This window comes from Vipera berus, assembly GCF_964194415.1.
Source record: "Vipera berus genome assembly, chromosome: Z".
In the NCBI taxonomy this organism is placed as follows: Eukaryota; Metazoa; Chordata; class Lepidosauria; order Squamata; family Viperidae; genus Vipera; species Vipera berus.
The window spans coordinates 54,425,116-54,444,976 of record NC_138205.1 but is presented as its reverse complement, the minus strand read 5'-3'; the positions used below and the strand labels follow the sequence as shown (position 1 = coordinate 54,444,976).

General features: G+C 38.1%; 1 protein-coding gene across 1 annotated transcript in view; it reads right to left on the bottom strand.

Annotated features, from left to right (window-relative positions):
- Nucleotides 1-4,616, bottom strand: part of EPHA5 (EPH receptor A5) — a gene marked incomplete at its 3' end in the record, with an annotated part of 211,151 nt that extends 206,535 nt beyond the window's left edge. The window contains exon 1 of the mRNA XM_081346212.1: nucleotides 4,557-4,616. Within this exon, the coding sequence (XP_081202338.1) occupies nucleotides 4,557-4,595 (39 nt within the window). The 5' untranslated portion in view covers nucleotides 4,596-4,616. The remainder of the gene's footprint in view (nucleotides 1-4,556) is intronic.
- Between the last annotated feature and the right edge of the window lie 15,245 nt (nucleotides 4,617-19,861).

The window sequence follows — 19,861 nt, the reverse complement described above, 5'->3', positions numbered from 1 at the left end:
GTTGGAAATTCTGTTTATATATATAGCCCTACATAACAAAATAAAGTGTACAGTCACTATGGGTCTTGCTACTTAACTGTTTTAACTGTAACAGTAAATTCTCATCAGAACAAAAGGACATAGAGTATAACTGTAAATGCAAACTTATAAATGCTGCCATCTACTGGCTCTAGTTGTTGCCAAACAAAATACATTCCAACATGTATTCCAACACTAACGCATGTTGTATATATTTATTTGTTGAACATTTAAATTGCAGAATCATTCTTGTCCATATATATTTTCCTTTGCTATAATGCGTCTATATTATTTTTATATTTAAATTATTTTCCAGTTCTAATCAAGTAATGAAACAAAATTATAACTCAATGGGAAAACAACTTGTCAAGCATTCAATCAGATTTAATTTACATTTTTAACTCAGCAGGGAAGCAATAATTTATTATTAATATTATCCAGACTGCTACAAACCTAGATAGAGACAAATGAGAAAAGTTATTTTTTTTTAATCTGGGACCTCTTTATATAAAGTCCCGGGATAATAATTTACAGCAGGACATTTACAAAATGGTTTAACCCCCCTTTCAGTATATATTCTCAAGATGTAACATTACAAAACTACTACAACAATGCAGCAAACTTTGCAAGCCTGCTGGGTCCCATTCCTATTATCCAAATTTGTCAGTAATGGGTCTTCTTTGCAACATTATTCATTAAGGCACTACAATAATCATAAGGGTGAGGATTTCTATGGCATGTCATATTTTTTTCTAGAACCTTCACTTGAATGTATAATTAAACATTTTTAGAGTAATCTGGTGAGAGTTAGATGCTTTTTATTTTGCCTGAAAAGTCATATTTTGATTTTCTTAAAGGTGTTATGTCAAGGTGCTGGTGATGACCTATAAAGCCCTAAATGGCATGGGCCTGGATTATCTGAGGGAACACCTGCTGCCAGCATCAATTTCCCATCGTCCTGTGCGCTCCCACAGGGAGGGCATCCTCAGGGTACCGCCGGTCAAGGATTGTCGGCTGGCGGTCCCCAGGGGGAGGGCGTTCTCTGTGGGCGCGCCTGCCCTATGGAACCAATTGCCAACGGAACTCCAGATTGCCCCTGACCTTCGTTCGTTTTGCTGGGACCTAAAAACCTGGCTCTTTGAGCTATCAGGCGTGGACTGAGGGGTTTTAATGATTTTAAATTGGGATTTTAATTTTTGGGGCCATATTTAATTTTATTTTATTTTAACTTAATTTTATACTGTATTGTTTTTAAATTTTGCCCTGTAAACCGCCCTGAGTCCCTCGGGAATAAGGCAGTATACAAATTGAATAAATAAATAAATAAATATATCTGCTTAACTAAGTTGTACTTTGGTCATTGCCAACCCTCATGATAAGCCAGCAATTTTGAGCTAGCAAAGAAAGTGAGAATTGTCTGGTTTTTTTTCTTATTTGCCCCCCAACTCAAGGAAGAGTGTGTGTGTGTGGGGGGGGGAACAAAGGCTTCTCCCCTGACCAGTCCTGTTTTTATTTGCTCTGCAACTCAGGTATGTGTGTGTGTGGGGGGGGGTTTCGACGTGGTAGAATCACGTAAGAGCTGCAATCTGATTTCAACAGTAGATGTTCAGCAAGTGTGAAATAACGCCTTTTTGTTCAAGAATTTGAGGAGCAGATTTTCAATAACAATGGAGTTTGTTTCGTAAATTGTTAAGTATTAGCCCAAAGCGTTTTAATGTTCAACAGCACTGTGACAATAGGGTTGTTTAGTAAGATTTGCCTTCACTGAAAACAGGCAACATCTCTTTTTCAACAGCTTCTTCTTCAACAGCAGGTTTATCAAATACCCAGTCAGAATTTTCTAAGGATCTCTGTTCAGTGATGGTTACTTCAAATATTGCCTTAAAGGAAATTCGGTAATGGTAGCCTCAGGCTTTTTTTTTTTTTGGATGATTCCAAATGAATCAACTCTAAGGTAAATTTACATTTCTGCCTCCTATGAAGATGTATTAGGAAAGATAACATCTCCTGTTCACAACAATAATGTATGAGTTTCAATAACTGGAACAATTATATAAATAGAAGATATGTAGCCAGTATTACTGACATTCTAAAATGTGATAAGCCTGGTAAAGGATTTTTTTTCTGACATGTGAAATTCTACAAAAAGTAAACAGTTCCACTATTCCTATGCTCTTTGATGATTCTATGAAACTACTCTAGACAGATGATGTAAAAGGGGGAAGCATCCTTCTCTTTGTAACAGATGGCACTCCATGCATGATTAAAGCAAGCAAGGAACTTATGACTTTTTTTATCAAAAAAATGATGCATATCACATGCCTTGCACATGGCTTACACAGAATGGCTGAAGAGATTTGAAGCAATTATCCTGATGTTCATTCCAACTTCAGTGAAGTACAAAAATTCAAAGAAATTGTTCCGACTTTGGTTCTCCCTCCCCAATCTGTTGTGACATGTTGGGAGACTTGGCTGGATGCAGTTATGTATTATTTCACAAATTATGCTTCCTTATCTCACAATGAGATCATCCTTATTCAGATCTCTTCAGAGAAATTTAGAAAAATATAGAAGAATAGACAAGTCTATGAGGTAGATTGTAAGACTTCCTTCACTTACTGGCTATAAGCTGATATACACAAACTTTTCATATAGCATTAACATGCAATTCAGTACTATAACTAGTCTTGAACTAGGTTTCCCTTGTATTTTCACACTGCAATCCAGAAATAAAATAGCTAATATTATTAGAACTATGATTATATACACAAACATACATATACCACACACCTGCTGACACACAAACAAAATTTAGTTTTCTTACTGTAACAGATGCCCTCACTTTAAATAATTTCCTAGTTTCAAATAATATAGCCACGATGGCAAAGATGATTGATGTGGTCTTCGATTTTCAATCACATTCAAAATAATAACGAAAAATTAAATCCAGAAAATAATAACTTCGTGATTGTGTGTGTATGTATGTATGTGTGTGAAAGAGAGAGAGAGAGATGGTCCTATTTATTCTGCATCATCATCTCAATCCAATCCATATTTCCTAATTATTAAATACAGTCCCCTATCATCCAAAACTGACATCATTTCTGTAAAGACTATGATGATATAACCATGAAAAAAATAGATATAGTCACGGCTATTAAATGGATGAAGCTCCATATGAGGCTAGGAAAGAGGAGCAACTTATGAGATTTCCTTTACATTCATCTTACTGAACTTGAATCTAATTTTTAATAGATCTCTAGAGCAATTGAGGATGCTAATCATTCCACTTATTAAAACTTGATGGTAGTTTGTAATTTAACTACAATAAGGAATGAAAAAGAAGACATTCTAATTCAACTGCTGCCTTAAATAAATTTTATAGACAATCAAAGTTAATTCAAAACAAGCAGTGCAAAATTACTGTAGGCATGATCAGTTTTACAATTCCATAAATTAATTAACTTTAGAACTGTTTGGAGCCGGGATCTATAATCTACTGTATTCTGTTCATAGCCACGTAATCTGATGGCCATCAGGTCTTCTTTCCTCCCAAATTTTAATTTATTTTTAAATTAAAGAAGCAAATAGAAATGCTACAGCTATTACATATGCCTCACCCAGAATGCCTTTAGGGATACTAAACTGGTCTGTTGTCCAATATTTCATTCAAAATTAGAAAAGTCAAATGACAAATTGGACAGTATAAACCATCCTTAGAGAAAAAATGTGGTGGTGAAGTTGTAATAAATAAATAATTTTGATATAGTCATGAAAACCCTCTTAAATATAAGTTTGTGTAAAAAATAACATTTCAACTGGTTCCTGTTTTTTAAAAAGGAAATGAGAAAATAAACATAAATTAGTATGTTTACTATATATTTAAATGGAGCACAGAGTTTGGTTAAACTGGTGCTGAAATAGCCCTGGGAAACTGAAAATTCTACATTGTGCTCTGCTTCTGAAAAATAAAGGACATTATTCATTGAGACACTGTCCCAGACTCCATTTCAATCCCAAAGTGGAAGCATATATTGGCCAACTTTCTAGAGCTGCTGCAGGGAACATGAAACATACAGGTAGTCCTTGAGTTATGAACACAATTGAGTGCAAAATTTCTGTTATTAAGTGACACTTTTGTTGAGTGAGTTTTGCCCCATTTTACGACTTTTATTGCTTCAGTTGTTAAGTGAATAACTGCATTTGACAAGTTAGTAACTTGATTGTTAAATGAATCTGGCTTCCCCACTGACTGCTTGTCAGAAGGTCACAAAAAGTGATCACACGACCTTAGGACACAGCAACAGTCACAAATATGAACCAGTTGCCAAGCATCTGAATTTTGATCACATGATCATGGGGATGCTGCAAAGATTGTAACTGTGAAAAATGTTCGTAACTCACTTTTTACAGTGCCGTTGTAACTTTGAACATTCACTAAATGAACTTTTGTAAGTCAAGGACTACCAGTATGCGAATATATTATTACTAACAGAAGAGAGTTAGTTGGTATCTTAAGTGGACTTACAAGCACTTACCCCATTCTTTGGATACGCAATCCATCCAAGATCTGTCATAACTGATCTTGAGTCCAATAAATTCACTAAAAGAAATCAAAGAAATAATCTTAATTGAGTGCAAAATAGACACTAAATGTCCACTGACACAATAACTAATAGGCATAATATATTTCATGTACACATTCATATTATATATACACAAATATATACATATACATACATATATACATATACATATATGTATACGTATACACATATAAACATATACACATATACACACATATACACACATATACATATACATATACATATATAGATATATATATAAGTATACTCTGTATGTGTGAGAGAGAGTGTGTGTGTTTGTGTATGTTCATAGCTAAATGGTTATGAAGCACTGGAACATCTAGGTGAGTGATATCACTTATTTTAAAAGTACTTTGCCTTGGCACTGCAGATAATACACTCCCAAAAAATAAAGGAGAATATTTGTAGCTCAGGGTTGAAATGAGGGGTCCTTGATGCTCTCTGAGCTGACTTATTTTCTTGCAGACGTTTCATTATCCAACCTAGGTAACATCAGTGCTAGTAAGGAGTGATGTTTGCTGTTAGTTTACATTTTGGTGGCTTACCCTGTCAGTATTAGTGGGGTTGGTCTTAGAGATTCTTTGGTTGGGTTGTTTACTGTTGGCTCTTTGGCTGTTTCATGATTGTGGTATTGTTTGTTTGATTGTTGGTCTGATGTTAACCTTGGAGTTAATCTATGCTGATCTGATTGCTGATGGAGAAGTACCTGAGTCTTTTGTTCCCTTTTGGGCTGGTTGATTGTCTCTTTTGCATAGTCTGTAGATGTTGTTAATGTCTAAATTGATGGCTAATTTGTTAGAGCATGGTCACTCCACAATGCTAAAACCCAAACCAGAATCAGAACAGCCACAGTAAAAAAGTAAATTTTAGCATTTCTATGTAACACCAGCGTATGAACATAGTTAAGAATGTTCATGACACATCAGATTGAAAATATATTCCTTTTGTAACTTGCTTTGATTATGCAGAGATCATTTTGCTTCAGACAACTCATAATCTCAGACAACACATGAGATTATGAAAGGAAGAAAATTAATCATGTGTGCCTATACAGCATACATTTAGAAATAACAGCATGTGATACATTTACAACAGAACTGAAGTTTATACAATCAAAAATAACATCACCACAAACTCAAGATCTTACCATACACCAGAATTACATCACTTCAAAAAAAATATTAGCGGGCTAAGGAATCAAATCAAGCCCTACAGAGAAAATAAAATAAAATAAAACCAAGAATTGGACATAATGAATAAAAAGTGGAACAACTAAGCAATCTGCAGTTTATGTAGAGTTTCTGTGTTAACATTCATAATCTCAGAAAGGAGAGGACTAAGAAGTGGAAACTGTTAAAGGCACCTGAACAGAGGACAGAAAGCTAGTAGACCTTAAGAAAGGAGATTACCAAGCAAGTCAACAAGCAAACAAACAAACAAAATGCTTGCTGGTTCAAAAGTGAGACAAAGCACAATAAACAACAAAATTGCCTCTCATTTCTATTCTCTCGCCTTTTACCCAGAAATATTACTCTTTTCCCTAATACTCCAAGAAGAATGTTCAAGAGGCCCATATGTTTGTAAGTTCTGAAAATCAAATGGAGATATACAAAGACTGGCATATGAAATTTAACAGAAATAGCCTATAGTAAGTGAAACTATGATTCCAGGTGACATCTGGTTTTTAAAAATGAGACACTGCCTTTGAAAGTAAGGTCCGTAATTTTAGGAAGGGCTACAATTTGAGTTTATTTGGGGCTGACAATTCTCTTCCCAAGGAAAATCCTTTTGAAAAATGATGGATTTGCTGCACAGAATTATTTAAATACTATTAAGAAATTAATTTCAGTGGGGGAAAAGGGTTCATCATATATTTCAAGATTCAATCGCTTCCTTAGAGGTTGTAGAATAAAAGTCCCTGGTACTTGTGCCTTCTGCTGCCTAAGAGCTTAAATTCACATTGCTTGGCTCTGCCAAGTGAGGCAGCCAATTAACTAGCAATTTTACCTTAAGTAGTAATAAACTATTCCCAAACTTACAGTATTTTTTTTGCAATACCTAAGATATCTAGTCCAAATAGAAAATGGAATTAAAAGATAAATCTGCACCCATTAAACAAAGAAAATTATAGCACTTCCCTTTTTGTGTGCTTATAGCTAAAAGAACTACGGCAATCTAACAAAACCTAATATTTATAGAGTTATGGAGATTATTTAGATGGCACAACTTTTCTTTTGTTGCATCTGAAGGAAATATTCATTTTTTTTAAAAAATCATTTTTTTCATAAGAATTATTTTATCCTCAGGACTATTACCATTTGCATTATGTAGAAGTACTGTATTAACAGAATAACAGAGTTGAAAGGAAACTTGAACGTCTTCTAGATCAGGGCTTTTCAACCAGTTGGCACCTGGCAGGTGATACACAATCCTGCCTAGCCTAGCCAAGTGTAGCAGGGGAAGGGAAAAGCCAAAGCGGTGCAGCACAGGACTTGCCATGAGAGAGTTCTCAGCAGTGGTAGGTCTGCTGAGAAAAAGACAAAGGCCCCAGGATCGACACTTCCAGGAAGAGAAAGGAGGAGGAGGGGGCGGAGACAGGAAGGGACAGTTTGGGTGGGAGAGGCAGAGGGGAGAAAAGATGCAGCCTTAGGAGGTGCACCAAAGGGAAAAGAAAAAGAAAGAGGAGGGGGGAGAGAGGAGAGGAGATAAAACAGGCCAGCTAGGAGGCAATCTAAAACTTCTGTTGCAGCCATCCATGCTGTGCATGCACACAGGTGGCAGTCACAAACAGGCAAGAAATGCAGCTGGGAAGGGGTCCCCCTCCATGAGGAATGAATAAAGACAGCATCTCCTGAAGGAGACCAGCAAATGGCCCTTGACACACCCAGCTCTGTGGGCTCCGGAGGAGGGGACGCTGCACGCAGAGTTAGTCCATGTTACCTATGCTATGCTGCCCAGCCCCTCCCCCCCAGCCTGCCTGGTTTCAGCAGACAGCAGCACACTTTCCTCATTGCATGGAGAGACTAAGCCAGGAGAGGTGAACTGGAGAGAAGCTGAGTCCTGCGTGGTCTCTGCTCCCTCTGCGTGCACCCAGGTAGGTTTGGCTTCTTGCCAGCTTTGCCTTGCTCTGCCAAGCCTCTCTTTGAGGTGAGAAGAGCACACCGCTGCCTGTCGAAACCGGGCAGGCTGGGGTCTGAGTGGTGTAGCGCAAGTAATGTGGACTTACTTCACTCATGGTGTTCCCTCCCCCAGAGCCCCCAGAGCCAGGTGTATTGGGGAGGTCGAGGGACATTTGCTGGTCTCCTTCAGGGAATGCTGTCTTCATTCCTCATGGAGGGGGACCCCTCCCCATCTGCATTTCTTGCCTGTTTTTCTCCCTCCCTCATCACAAATATCTTCCCACCACTCAGCTTTTAAGGCTGTGTGGCTCTTATCCAGTAATTTACAGTGGCATTTCAAGCCACAGCCACCAGTGGGAAGGATGGATGGATGGATGGATGGATGGATGGAAGGAAGGAGGGAGGGAGGGAGAGAAGGAAGGAAGGACAGAAGGAAGGAAGGGACAATGAGAGGGAAGGAAGGAAGGATGGGACAATGAGTGGGAGGGAGGGAAGGAAGGAAGAGACAATGAGAGGGAGGGAGGGAAGGAAGGGACAAAGAGAGAGGGAGAGAGGGAAGCAAGTAAGTAAGCTGGGACAATGAGAGGGAGGGAGGGAAGGAAGGAATGAAGGGACAATGAGAGGGAGGGAAGGAAGGATGGGACAATAAGTGGGAGAGAGGGAAGGAAGGAAGAGGCAATAACAGGGAGGCAGGGGAGAGAGGGAGGGAAGGAAGGACAGGGAGGGAAGAAAGGGACAATGAGTGGGAGAGAAGGAAAGTTGGGACAATGGGAGGGAGGGAAGGAAGGGACAATGAGAGGGAGGGAGGGAGGGAAGGGAATGGACAATGAGAGGGAGAGAAGGAAGGAAGGGACAGTGAGAGGGAGGGAGGGAGGGAAGGAAGGAAGAGACAATGAGAGGGAGGACGAATAGGCCACAGCCCAGTAGTGGGCCATGGCCCATAGGTTGGGGAGCCCTGCTCTAAACTACATGATGATATCATATTTATCAACAAATAGGATACAATGAGATGGGGAGAAGAGTGACTTAAATTCTTCAGTAACCCTAAAACACTTACCTTGATTATTTCATATTGATGAGTACAACCAAAACAACAATATACTGGATTATAGCATATCCTCAGGCCTTTACTGTAAGACTTCACAGCATTTTTTAACACAGAAGAGGTGAAAAACAAAGTATAAATTGTATTAATGCAGAAAATTGTTTTTTCGCCACAGGTATAAGAAATTATAAAATATATCCAGTGATTCCATGAAATTGGCAGATTCTGTAATCAAATATATTCATGGCATATTACTTAAAATGAAAACTTAACTTAAAACTTTAAAGTTTTAACTTAGAAGTGACAGCACACCTCTTTCCACCATCCCTCAAGTTATGACCGTTACTATAGAAATTCAATAGAATACATTATAAATATAGGGGCTGAACAGTTAGTACAGGATTCAGCAAGCCAGGCTATTTTCTAAGGAGGAAATAAAAGGATGCTGAATAAATCAAACATTCTGTTACTGACTGCAGAATCAATGAATAAGTCCTCTCTGACTGCATGGTCCCAAATAATGCATGTTATTAACACAAAAAATATTATTTAAGAATAATTTACTTCATCAATTCAGCCTTCACCAACAGTCTAGCTGAGAGTGTTGTAACTGGGCATTATCATTTGTCTCCTGCCAGGGCAAAGGACTCAGTTGGGATGGATCCCAAACTGCAGAACTTAAGATATATATATATTGATACCAACAACTATGATTGATCAATTAATTAGTTAGCAAAGTTATTGATGAAAATATTGTCTAATGAATGTTCAACTCTAATGAAAAGAAATGAAAAATCTCATAGCTAGAGATCAAAAGATTAATTCAGATGGAATCATAAACTCTACCCATATATTTAAGCCTCCTACAGGACAGTTTTCTAATAGGCAATTAATTTACAGTAAATGTATCTCAAAATTCAGTTACATTTTAAAAAACAGCAAAAGGAAGGAAATACTTCAGAAAATATTAATTCCATCAAGTTCTATGTGGGAAATACATGTATCCAACAGAAGTGAACATATGTATACATGTTTCTATATAGAAAAGTTAGGACTGTTTGGAATATAGATATTTGAAATTGATTAATAATGATTATTATGTTTTAGTGTAATAGGTTGGATATTGTGTTAGCAACAAAATCTAGCATTGTTAAGATATAAGGCACTACTGATTATAACCTTGGAAAAATGATAAACTCCCCAGGTGTGGTGGAGGGAAAGACAAAGATTGTGCATAAGTGGGAGGGTTGGCTGACGTCATTTAGAAAGATGACAAGCATCCCAAATCTCATGAGAGTTGGGACTGGAAGAAGGCAGATGACCCAAGCCTCATCAACAGAATTAAGCCCAGAGGGCAAAGATCTAAAGAGGAGATGATGCCGTGGGAGAGAGCAAGCTCTACAAGCAATATTACAATCCATGCAAGAGATTATGTTGAGAAATCATGAGGATTTAAAAAGAGAAATAGGTGAAATAAGGAATGATACTGGAGAACTCAAAGAGAGGATGGGAGCAATGGACGGAAAATTTGAATGTTTTCAACAGCAAATATTGAAAAATGAACAGAAACTATTAGAAATGGAGGACAGAATGAATAAGGAGGAAAGAAGAGTAGATGAAATGAATGAAAAACTTTTGCAAGCAAATAAAGAGTTATAAAGAACCATTATACTGCTTGAAACTGAGAAAGCAGACCACTATTTACGTTTCCAAAATGTGAAGGAAGAGAAGGGGGAGGACCTCCCACAAATGATGACGGACTTGCTAGCAAGGGCCCTAGGGACAGGGAAAGATGAGATGGCAAATGAGTTTGATGAAATATATAGAATTCACACAAATTACGTGAGAAGAAATAACTTACCCAAGGAGGTATATATCAGATTTGTGAAGAAGTCAATTAGGGATGAAATTTTGCACAGAACAAAGGATGACCCAATAGAATATAGAGGTAAACAACTAATTGTCCTCAAACAAGTCCCTAGGAGGGTAAGAGATCTGAGAAGGCCCTACCAACATATTACATCAAAATTAATAAGACAAAATATTAATTTTAGGTGTCTGATGCTGGAAGGGATTATGGTGACCTGGCAAGAAAAGAGATATAGGCTAGATTCGATTGATAAAGCAGAAGAGTTTTTCCAGCAGCATCTAGGCAATGAAGATGAACTAGAAGAAAGAGAGTTAAGAGAAGGGAACAATGCAGAGAGATATAATAGAAAGACACAGGAATCACAAGACAAAGAACAGGAAACAGAGAGAAGAGATCACACAAACATACAACCACCCTGCATTGTAGAATACAGGGAAGAAGAGAAGCAACTATTTAGAACCTCTGGTATAAGAACACGGGCAATGACTAGAGCTATGGCTATAACACATGGAACTGTCAGCAATCTACTTTTGACAACATATATATATGTTGTTGTCTGCATGACATCACAATTGCAAATGGCAAAAGCCATTAAATTTGTTCAGAGTGTCTCTGGATCTTGTTGTACCCATATTCAATCTATTCAACAATTTTCATACTTCCCAGCTTTTGCCAGACCTAGATGCCAATTCCTATAAAGAAGTGTTGGTTCTTTGTAACTTTCAAATTTCTCAGTCTTCCATCAACCTAAGGAAGCTTTTCCTAGATTTTAATCTCTGATGAGCTGGTTGTAGGTCATACGGAGGGTGTTGTCTAGATTTAAGCCTCTTGGTGTATGCTGCTGCATCTCCTGGAAAAATAGGTGGGGCAATGCTGGCTGATGGTAGACCTTATCTAGAGGGGTAAGTTTAAGGCATCTGGTAATAATTCTATTAGCTTAATTTAGAGCAGAGTAAATCCATTACCTATCATTTGTAGAGCAACATCTATTTTCCTAGAAAGTGCTGATTTATACCATACTGGACAGGCGTCCTATCATTTCTAAAAGCCATCTTCATTTGTCTTTTGTTTAATATCTGCATTTTAATAATATTCATCTCACTATCTCATGTTTATATCACAGTAAGCCTATTAGATGAACTAAAACCAGATTTTCATTGGAAATACTAATGGGGAAGCTAAAGTTTAAATATTTGGTGTGCATTACAAGAAGGACAAAAACAATGGAGAAAATCCTGCTATTTGGAAAAAAATGAAAGGAACAGAAAACAGGCTTAGAATGGCCTTTGAATATTTGAATCTCATTGGAAAGCTTTGGGAGGGTGCCTACAAAGAAGCCGTGCCTACAAAGTGACTTAACATTATTTCTGGATTAGAACTGTTCGGCAAGGGAAAGGGGACAGGTCCTAAAGGAAGTACAGAACAAAAGGTACAAGAATAGAAAGAGGAAAACTTTGGAAGCTGTCAATTTTGCCAAAGTAACTTGTAATGTACTAGCCTTTATATGCTGTAAGTGTTTGCTTATGTTGTACTGCTTGCTAATTGCTTAGTTCAATTGCTTAGTGCTTAAGTTCACGTGTATGTTGTAATGGTTGCTGGGCCAGCCTAGACTGGTTGTTTCCAGCTGGCTAAGTAGTTCTTTGGGTGGAAAACCACTGCTTTAAACCTATTGATCACCGCCTATCGACCAACTGTATAAATAGCTGCGCAGCAGCTCCTATTTTGCTTCTGTTATGTTCTAACCTTCAATAAAACCTGTTGCTGTTTGAACCTCCCGTCTCTCTCAATGCCTGCAAAGAACCAGCTACACAACACTGGCGACAAAGGTGGGATGTGCTGCTTCATTATAAGAGCCTGAAGTCACTAGGGTGTGAAACCATCACAGAGCCTGGTAGGGAACAGCGTCCCCCCCTCGGTCTGCCTAGCAAGCCACGCTGGAGACCACCCCGCCCTGAGGATCCATCCCAGGGCCTACACAGAAGCCAGCAGCACAAAGCAACGCAAGACACGAGCTACGAAGACTACACACCATAGCGAAGGTTGGAAAGCTCAAGGAATTCAATGTGACGCACCTAGAGAGATGGTCATCCTACATTTCCCACGTACAGAACTACCTCCATGCAAATCAAGTCAGCGAAGACAGGCTGAAGGCTGTGACCCTCCTCTGTGTATGCGGCCCAGCCACCTTCAATATTGCTGAGAACTTGGTCGCCTCAACGCTTCTAGAGACTGTCACGTATGCTGACCTCAAGAAGAAACTGCATGACCATTTTGAGCCTAAGCTATTGGTGATAGCATGGAGGCACATCTTTGAACAACCTGAACAACAACCCGGTGAGTCGGCAACAGAATTCATCGCAGCGCTTCGTCAAGCATCGCAATTCTGCAATGTCTCCAACCTAGAGGAGCGACTATGAGACTGCTTAGTCTGTGGACTCAGGAACAGACAGCTCCAACAAAAACTCTTTGCGAAGGAGACTCTCTCACTTCAAGAGACCTTAAAGGAGGTCATGGCAGACAAAGCCGCTGGATGGGCCGTGAAGGCTTTGCGGCCCTCCAAAAGCGTGCTGTCTACAGAGACCATCCACCACAAGGACACAGAATGATTGGAAGATACCAACTCTGACCATGAAGTCAACAAAATCCAGCGGCACCATGAAAGAGGAATGAGGCCATCTGACAAGGCAGTTCTGTTGCCAAGGTGCTTGGGCTGCGGAGGCCACCATCAATGCGTGGATTGCCATTTCAGGACAGCCACGTGCTGGGTGTGTGGAAAACCAGGCCACACTGCCACCATCTGTCGAGGTCGCCAGGGGGATCACCAGCTGGATGAGACTTTCAGGAGAGGTTCCGGGGCCTCGGGGCAACACCGAGTGGGGTTCTGTTCCAGCTGCCAGAGCATTTTCCGCACTGGTGCCCACCAACCTTTTAAACAGGAGTTGCGACTGCAGGCCGAACTTCAAGGAGTTCCATGTAAAATGGAACTAGATACAGGCTCCACTGTGTCCATTATCTCCATCAGAACTTTTCAGCACATTTGCAGCTATAGCAACAGAAGGGTCAAGCTATGACCATCTAATATCCTACTTACAGATTTCCAGAATTCCAGGGTAGCAGTCAAGGGTGAGGCCACCCTTGTGGTGAAATTCAAGGGGTTTTCAGGCCCACTAAATGTTATTGTGGTAGATGGCCAGTGTACAAGCCTCATAGGGCTCGATTGGTTCAATGCATTAGGCATCCAAGTGACCGGCATTCACCAGACTCAAACAACAGATTTGTCTTCCATCTGCAAGGAATTCACAGATGTTTTCAGCCCAAGGGCCCTCCGATAGCTTTTAAACTTGATCCCCAATTCGTGCCAATTTGGGTTAAGGCCTGCCATGAGCCATTTGTGTTAAAGCATAAAATCGATGCAGAGCTGGACAAGCTTGTTAGTCAAGGGGTTTTGCAGCCCGTAGATAGTGGGGAGTGGGAGACCCCCATTGTAACACCACTCAAGGGCAACGGAGAGTTATGAATATGTGCTGACTACAAGTGTACCATTAACTGGACACTACAGCAGCATACCCTGTCCCAGTCGTCAGCCACATTCTGGCATCGTTGCAAGGAGGGTGCAAGTTAGATTTAGTGCAAGCCTACCAACAGCTGCCACAGCAACCACCCAAGCGATTGTTACGCACAGGGGGGCTTTCAAGGTCAAGCACCTTCAATTTGGGGTGAGTGTAGCCCCAGGGATTTTTCATGGGATCATGGAGCACATGCTCAAGGGTATTCCGGGGGTCTGCCCTACTTCAATGATGTACTCATCATCGGGGAGTCCACAGAAGTTCTGGCTGAGTGGCTTAGAGCCGATCTTCAGTTTGAACTAGGCTGTTTGGAAGGGTCTATGACAATTTGCCATGGTCAACTCGCCACAGCCAACTCACTGCGGGACAATTCACCACGGCAAACTTGCCAAAAGACAACTTGTTGTGGGACAGAAGTTACACTAATATCAAATAAAGTATGGAAAAAATCATTAAAGAAAGGATGCAAAAGGAAGAACAGAATGAAATGCAAATTATTTTAAATAATTAAATAAAATTGTTAAATTGTCCCAAAGTGAGTTGTCCCACGGTGACTTTGCCATGGCAAGTTGGCTGTGGAGAGTTGGCTGTGGAGAGTTGTCCCATTCCTGTTTGAAATACCCTTTGCAGTTTTTCATTTTATGAAGACCTACAAGACCCAATTCTCAGAAGGTCACAAACAAATATCAGGTCATACCATTACCAAACAAGAAACAATGGAAATATTCTTCCCACCGATTAAAGTGATTGTCAGCCTGTTATACTCCAGTGATGGGAAAGAGAGATACAAGAAGTATCTGTCTAGAAGTTGTTTCCTTTATAGTCAAAATATTCTTCATGCACACACCATGCATAAACCCCATCATTCACCCAAGGAAAATTTTAAAAAAAGAAATAGTTAAAATTCCATAGGACTTTGTGGAAAACTATACAGTTTGCCCATGGCACCAGCTAAACATTTAGGGTATAAATTTAAGGACAGTGGCTAGGCACAGATTTCCTAATTTACTTTTCAACAGAGCAGGGCTGAAGTTTTGGCTTTCCCTGACAGTACACACCTAAACCAAATTCATTCTATACAAGCAGGGCCTTTTTGCCTATATTATACAACTGAAGTGACTTCCCTTTGCCACTACTCACATCAATCTCCCCTAAATATAGCCCTGCTGGGCAGTTATTTATTGGCTGGATAGCTAAAATTATTCCAGCTGAACCAAAGGATCTGGCAAATGAGGTCATCCAGAATTACAGAATGCTATCCATCAGTGAAGAAGAAGGTTGGTTACTGAGTATGTGATGGAAGTGAGGCATGTATAAGAATAATTGGATACTCTGCAGATGGTTTAACACCAAGCCTTTCTATCTTGAAAATAAATGAAGCATTCAAAGATACTTTCCTATGCTGTATTCAGAAATTGAAGAAAATGCCACATATTCTGCATTGTTAATAACAGTAATGATTTGAGTATGCTTAGAGAAAAGCACTCATTTTGCACACCTGTGGGGACAACAGCTTAATACCCTGCTAATTTTTAATTCCTGCCAGGTTCCAAGATTACAACACTATCCCTTTATGGATAGCTAAATATAATTTAACAAGATGCCCTTGCCCTCAGGAGATTGGTTTTCCTATAACATATGGAAAATGATGAATGCTTCATCTATGTAATGGAAAATATGGTTCATCTTTTTATAACTTATCACTTCCTTCATGTATCTCTTGAGAAATCTCAAATGAAGTTCTGCCTCATGGGAAGATGAAAAAATACACTTTGTCACAAAGTTGTAAAATGACTTTACAAAATTAAGTTCCCCGTAGAGTAATTAAAATTTTCTAAAACAATGGCTATTTTTATTCTGCCTTAGGCAAGATTTGCTAAATAAGGTGTAATGACATGAAGTAATAGTAAATTTCCTATTTAGACATGCTGACAAATTATTTCTCTTTTATCCTAGCATCAATTTTATGAAAGGGGACACATTCTACAATTAAGAATAAAGAGCACCTTTACTTTAGTTACTTTATTTATCATGTCAAATGTCAAATATCTAAGTGAAATTTCATTTACAAATAGCTACTTATATATCAAGTTACTTTGTCATCAATACAATGTATTATATATCACCAATATTTGCAAGAATTATTTTTGTTTAATTTCTTGTTATACTTGTTTCTAAGAATTAAATATTGAGTTTGTTGTAATTACTATACCAATAATTTAGAACAGTCAGCTAAAAATAATTCTCCTCCCAATTAAGTTGGTCCTAAAAAAGACATTGTGACATTTGGATGTTTTCATTAAAATTATAAACTGTAGTTAGCCTAACCAGGATTAGAAATATAACCTGGAATATTTTAGGATATTCATAAAACCTAAAAAGTGCAAAGATATCAGAAAAGAAAATTCTTAGGCAGGATCCCATGAGATTTGGTGCTTTTTAAAAAGTTATGTAAACTTAATACAATTTTATACATACAACATGTCTTCTTCAGTTGCACTGAGCACACAATTGTAAACAGGGACTTGGCATCACCTGAGGGTGTTTGGTGAAGATGTACCTTATTCCTCATGTAGTAATGTGCTACTGTTAGTAACTATGGATGAAGCTCTGAAAAATTATTTTTCTGATAGCAATAGGAAGCCCTCCTATTCACCTGAAACTATGTGTAATTCAATGTGTTTGCAAGCATTCTAAAGAGATATAAAATTCAATCTAGTAGACAAATATAAGAAACACAGAATGCTGCTTGATTATAAATCAGACCACTGAATCATCATCATCTCCCAAGTTATGCCTCTCCAGATTTTCAGATTAAAATTGGGAATTGTTTGCATATCAAGAATGAACAACATCCTCTTCTCAAAGGAGCTTTTTATTCTTTTAAATAAAAATACAGTCAAACAAAGACTAAAAAGATTCAAATACCAGTATATAACAGAAAATTAATGATTAACTGGGATGCAATCACCATACAGTAAAAAAAAAATCATGTAAAACCTCATGAAGGTATGACATAACAATTGTATCATACTCCTCTGAGAACCTAAGAGAAAGTAGGCTATACTGTACCATTCTAACAATTAAAACTTTACAAGTATAGATAAGCTTAGTGTTAAATCAGTCCTATACTACAACATTTACATTTAAATAAAATATGGTTAGGAAACATGAGCACCCTGTTACTCATTTTCAGCTAGACCAACTCTGAAAACTCTTAGAATTTTATTTTGGCTGCTGATTAACTCATTTTCTAAGGAACAGGAAGGATGAAACATACCAATCACTTCATTCAGAAAAAGATCTATTTTCTCTTAGATATAACGTTTTTAACCTAAGTACCATGAAATATTATAGGCCTTTGAGAAGAAAAAGCTAACATTCTTTAAAAATCATTTGAAGAGAGATTTGTACTAAATAAACATTGCAATGTAAAAATGCACTCACACACAAATTAGAAGCATTTTTATACTTTCAAAACTTTCCCATTTCAGTAGAAAATGTTAAGAACAAGGCAACTCCCTTCAGTGAAGGGGGTACAAATAGGTTTCATTTAAATCCAACTGGGCCCCTTTAAAAAAATACACACTTTTCACAAAGAAGTTTGTAAACGCAATATACTTTTCAATTTTACTAAGCTGCAGAGACTACAGCTACATTCTGGAAACCTACCTATTGGCAACTGTTAAATGCTCAAAAGAAAAACGGCACCATTGACTGTTACTTGGATGAATGAGACCTGATTCTCTGCTTGGTGAATCACTTCGCTCATAGGGTGAGTCAGAATTATACAACCATAATTGGCCAAGCTATCCTGCTGTGCAAAGTGCTAATCAAATTGTACTTGTTTACAAATAAACTTCCAAATAGTACAAGTGGCCATTGGTAAATAAACTAAAGCTTCTTCTAAATTTCATTTACAGTATACCTTACAGCACAAAGAATCCCAAAATAGCAAGGGATCAAGTACTACATATCAAACTAATTCATCAGGTATTTCTCAACTTTCCCTTCCATCTCCCAAATTTTACTATGCCATTCTAAAACAATGGTCTGCTCAATTCCACCAAATCAATCATTCCTGCAGCCTGAGTTCTATATTGACTTTGTAGGATGTGACCAGAATTACTGTCACTTTTGGCTCACTAATTAAATCTTAAAATGGTATAAATGAAAAAGGCTATGGATTTTGGCCCAGCAAATCAGAATGCTTCTCAGTGACAATGAACATACAGAAATTTCAACTTATATTACATTAGTTGTGAAACTATGACTAAAACAGAGCATTTTAAAGAGGAATTGCTGATAAAAAATAATTCCCTAAGGAAAAAGAATTAAATTTTCCATCCAAGCAGAAAAAGATGCTTAAGACCCTTTTCTAGACCCAAGAACATGCTATAACTGAGATTTTGATAACTGAGATTTTGATAACATAACATATAATTACAGTTTTGGGGACTATGATTAGTAGCTACTACAATATCTACAAATTAGTAGATACTACAATCAGTATCACATTCTTTGTCCATCAATTCAAGGAGGATTAGATAGAAGTATCCCTTCATTTTTTTTTCCTCCTGAATTAACCCTGCAACATCTGGTTGGGTTAAAAAAGAACAACTGACTATATTTACACAGAGTGTTCGTGGACAGGGATGAATTAGAACTTCTAATCCTAATACCTCAACCATTATACATGCTAATATACAGTATGGCCAAAAAAGTATTTTTTTTTTCAAAACAATGTCCTTATAAATAAGCATTGCTGCTTACCTAGGACTTTGATTAATAAAGTATCATAAAGGTTTGGCCTAAAATTTTGGAAAAACTCTCATCTGAAATAAAGGAAATCAGAATAAACCATAGTTCATTCTAATCATTTTTAATCTACCTGAATGGAACAACTCATTCCACTTTCCCAGGGCATTTTCCAATATTTAAATACTGGAATACTGAACAATCCCAAAATAAAGTAAGTGTGGATTAAGAGTCTCTACCTTGAAGAATTTAGTCTGAAGTATGTCAGATAAATATACATTTTCTCAATAGTTATAATGATAGTGTTGAAGGAAAAGTCTTCATCAGGGTCCAGTCCAAGCTGGGAATAAGCAACATGGTGACTATTTAGAAAGAAGGTTGTAGTTTATTGAAGAAGAGAGCCAGACAGAAAGATGGCTCTGGAAAAAAAACAACACATGTAGTAGGGAGTGGGTTTTTATACCTTCTTGGGCTTTTGTTTGGAGTTGTTCCTGTATCATGAACTTTGACCTGAGTTGGAGTGTGCCTTTCTGGTATTCTGATGGTGGCGGGTTAATCCTACTATGACATGTCTTAGAGTTTGGGTGGGGTATGTAGATTTTAAGGTTCTTTTTTTTTTTTTTTTTTTTATTGAAAAGTTTTAAAATACAATTTTCCTTTGAAAAACCCCCCTTCCCCCTCCCTCCTCCCCTCCCTACCTCCCCCCCTCCCCCTCTCCCTCCTCCCTCCCCTGCCTCCCACCCCTCTACTTCCCCTCCTCCCCCCCTCCCCCCCCCCCGACTTCCCAGAGCAAAATACAAGGTATATATCTAAAAAGCAATCATAAACAATCATATACTAACAATTATAAACTCTAAAATCCATCACTCTCTAGCTTA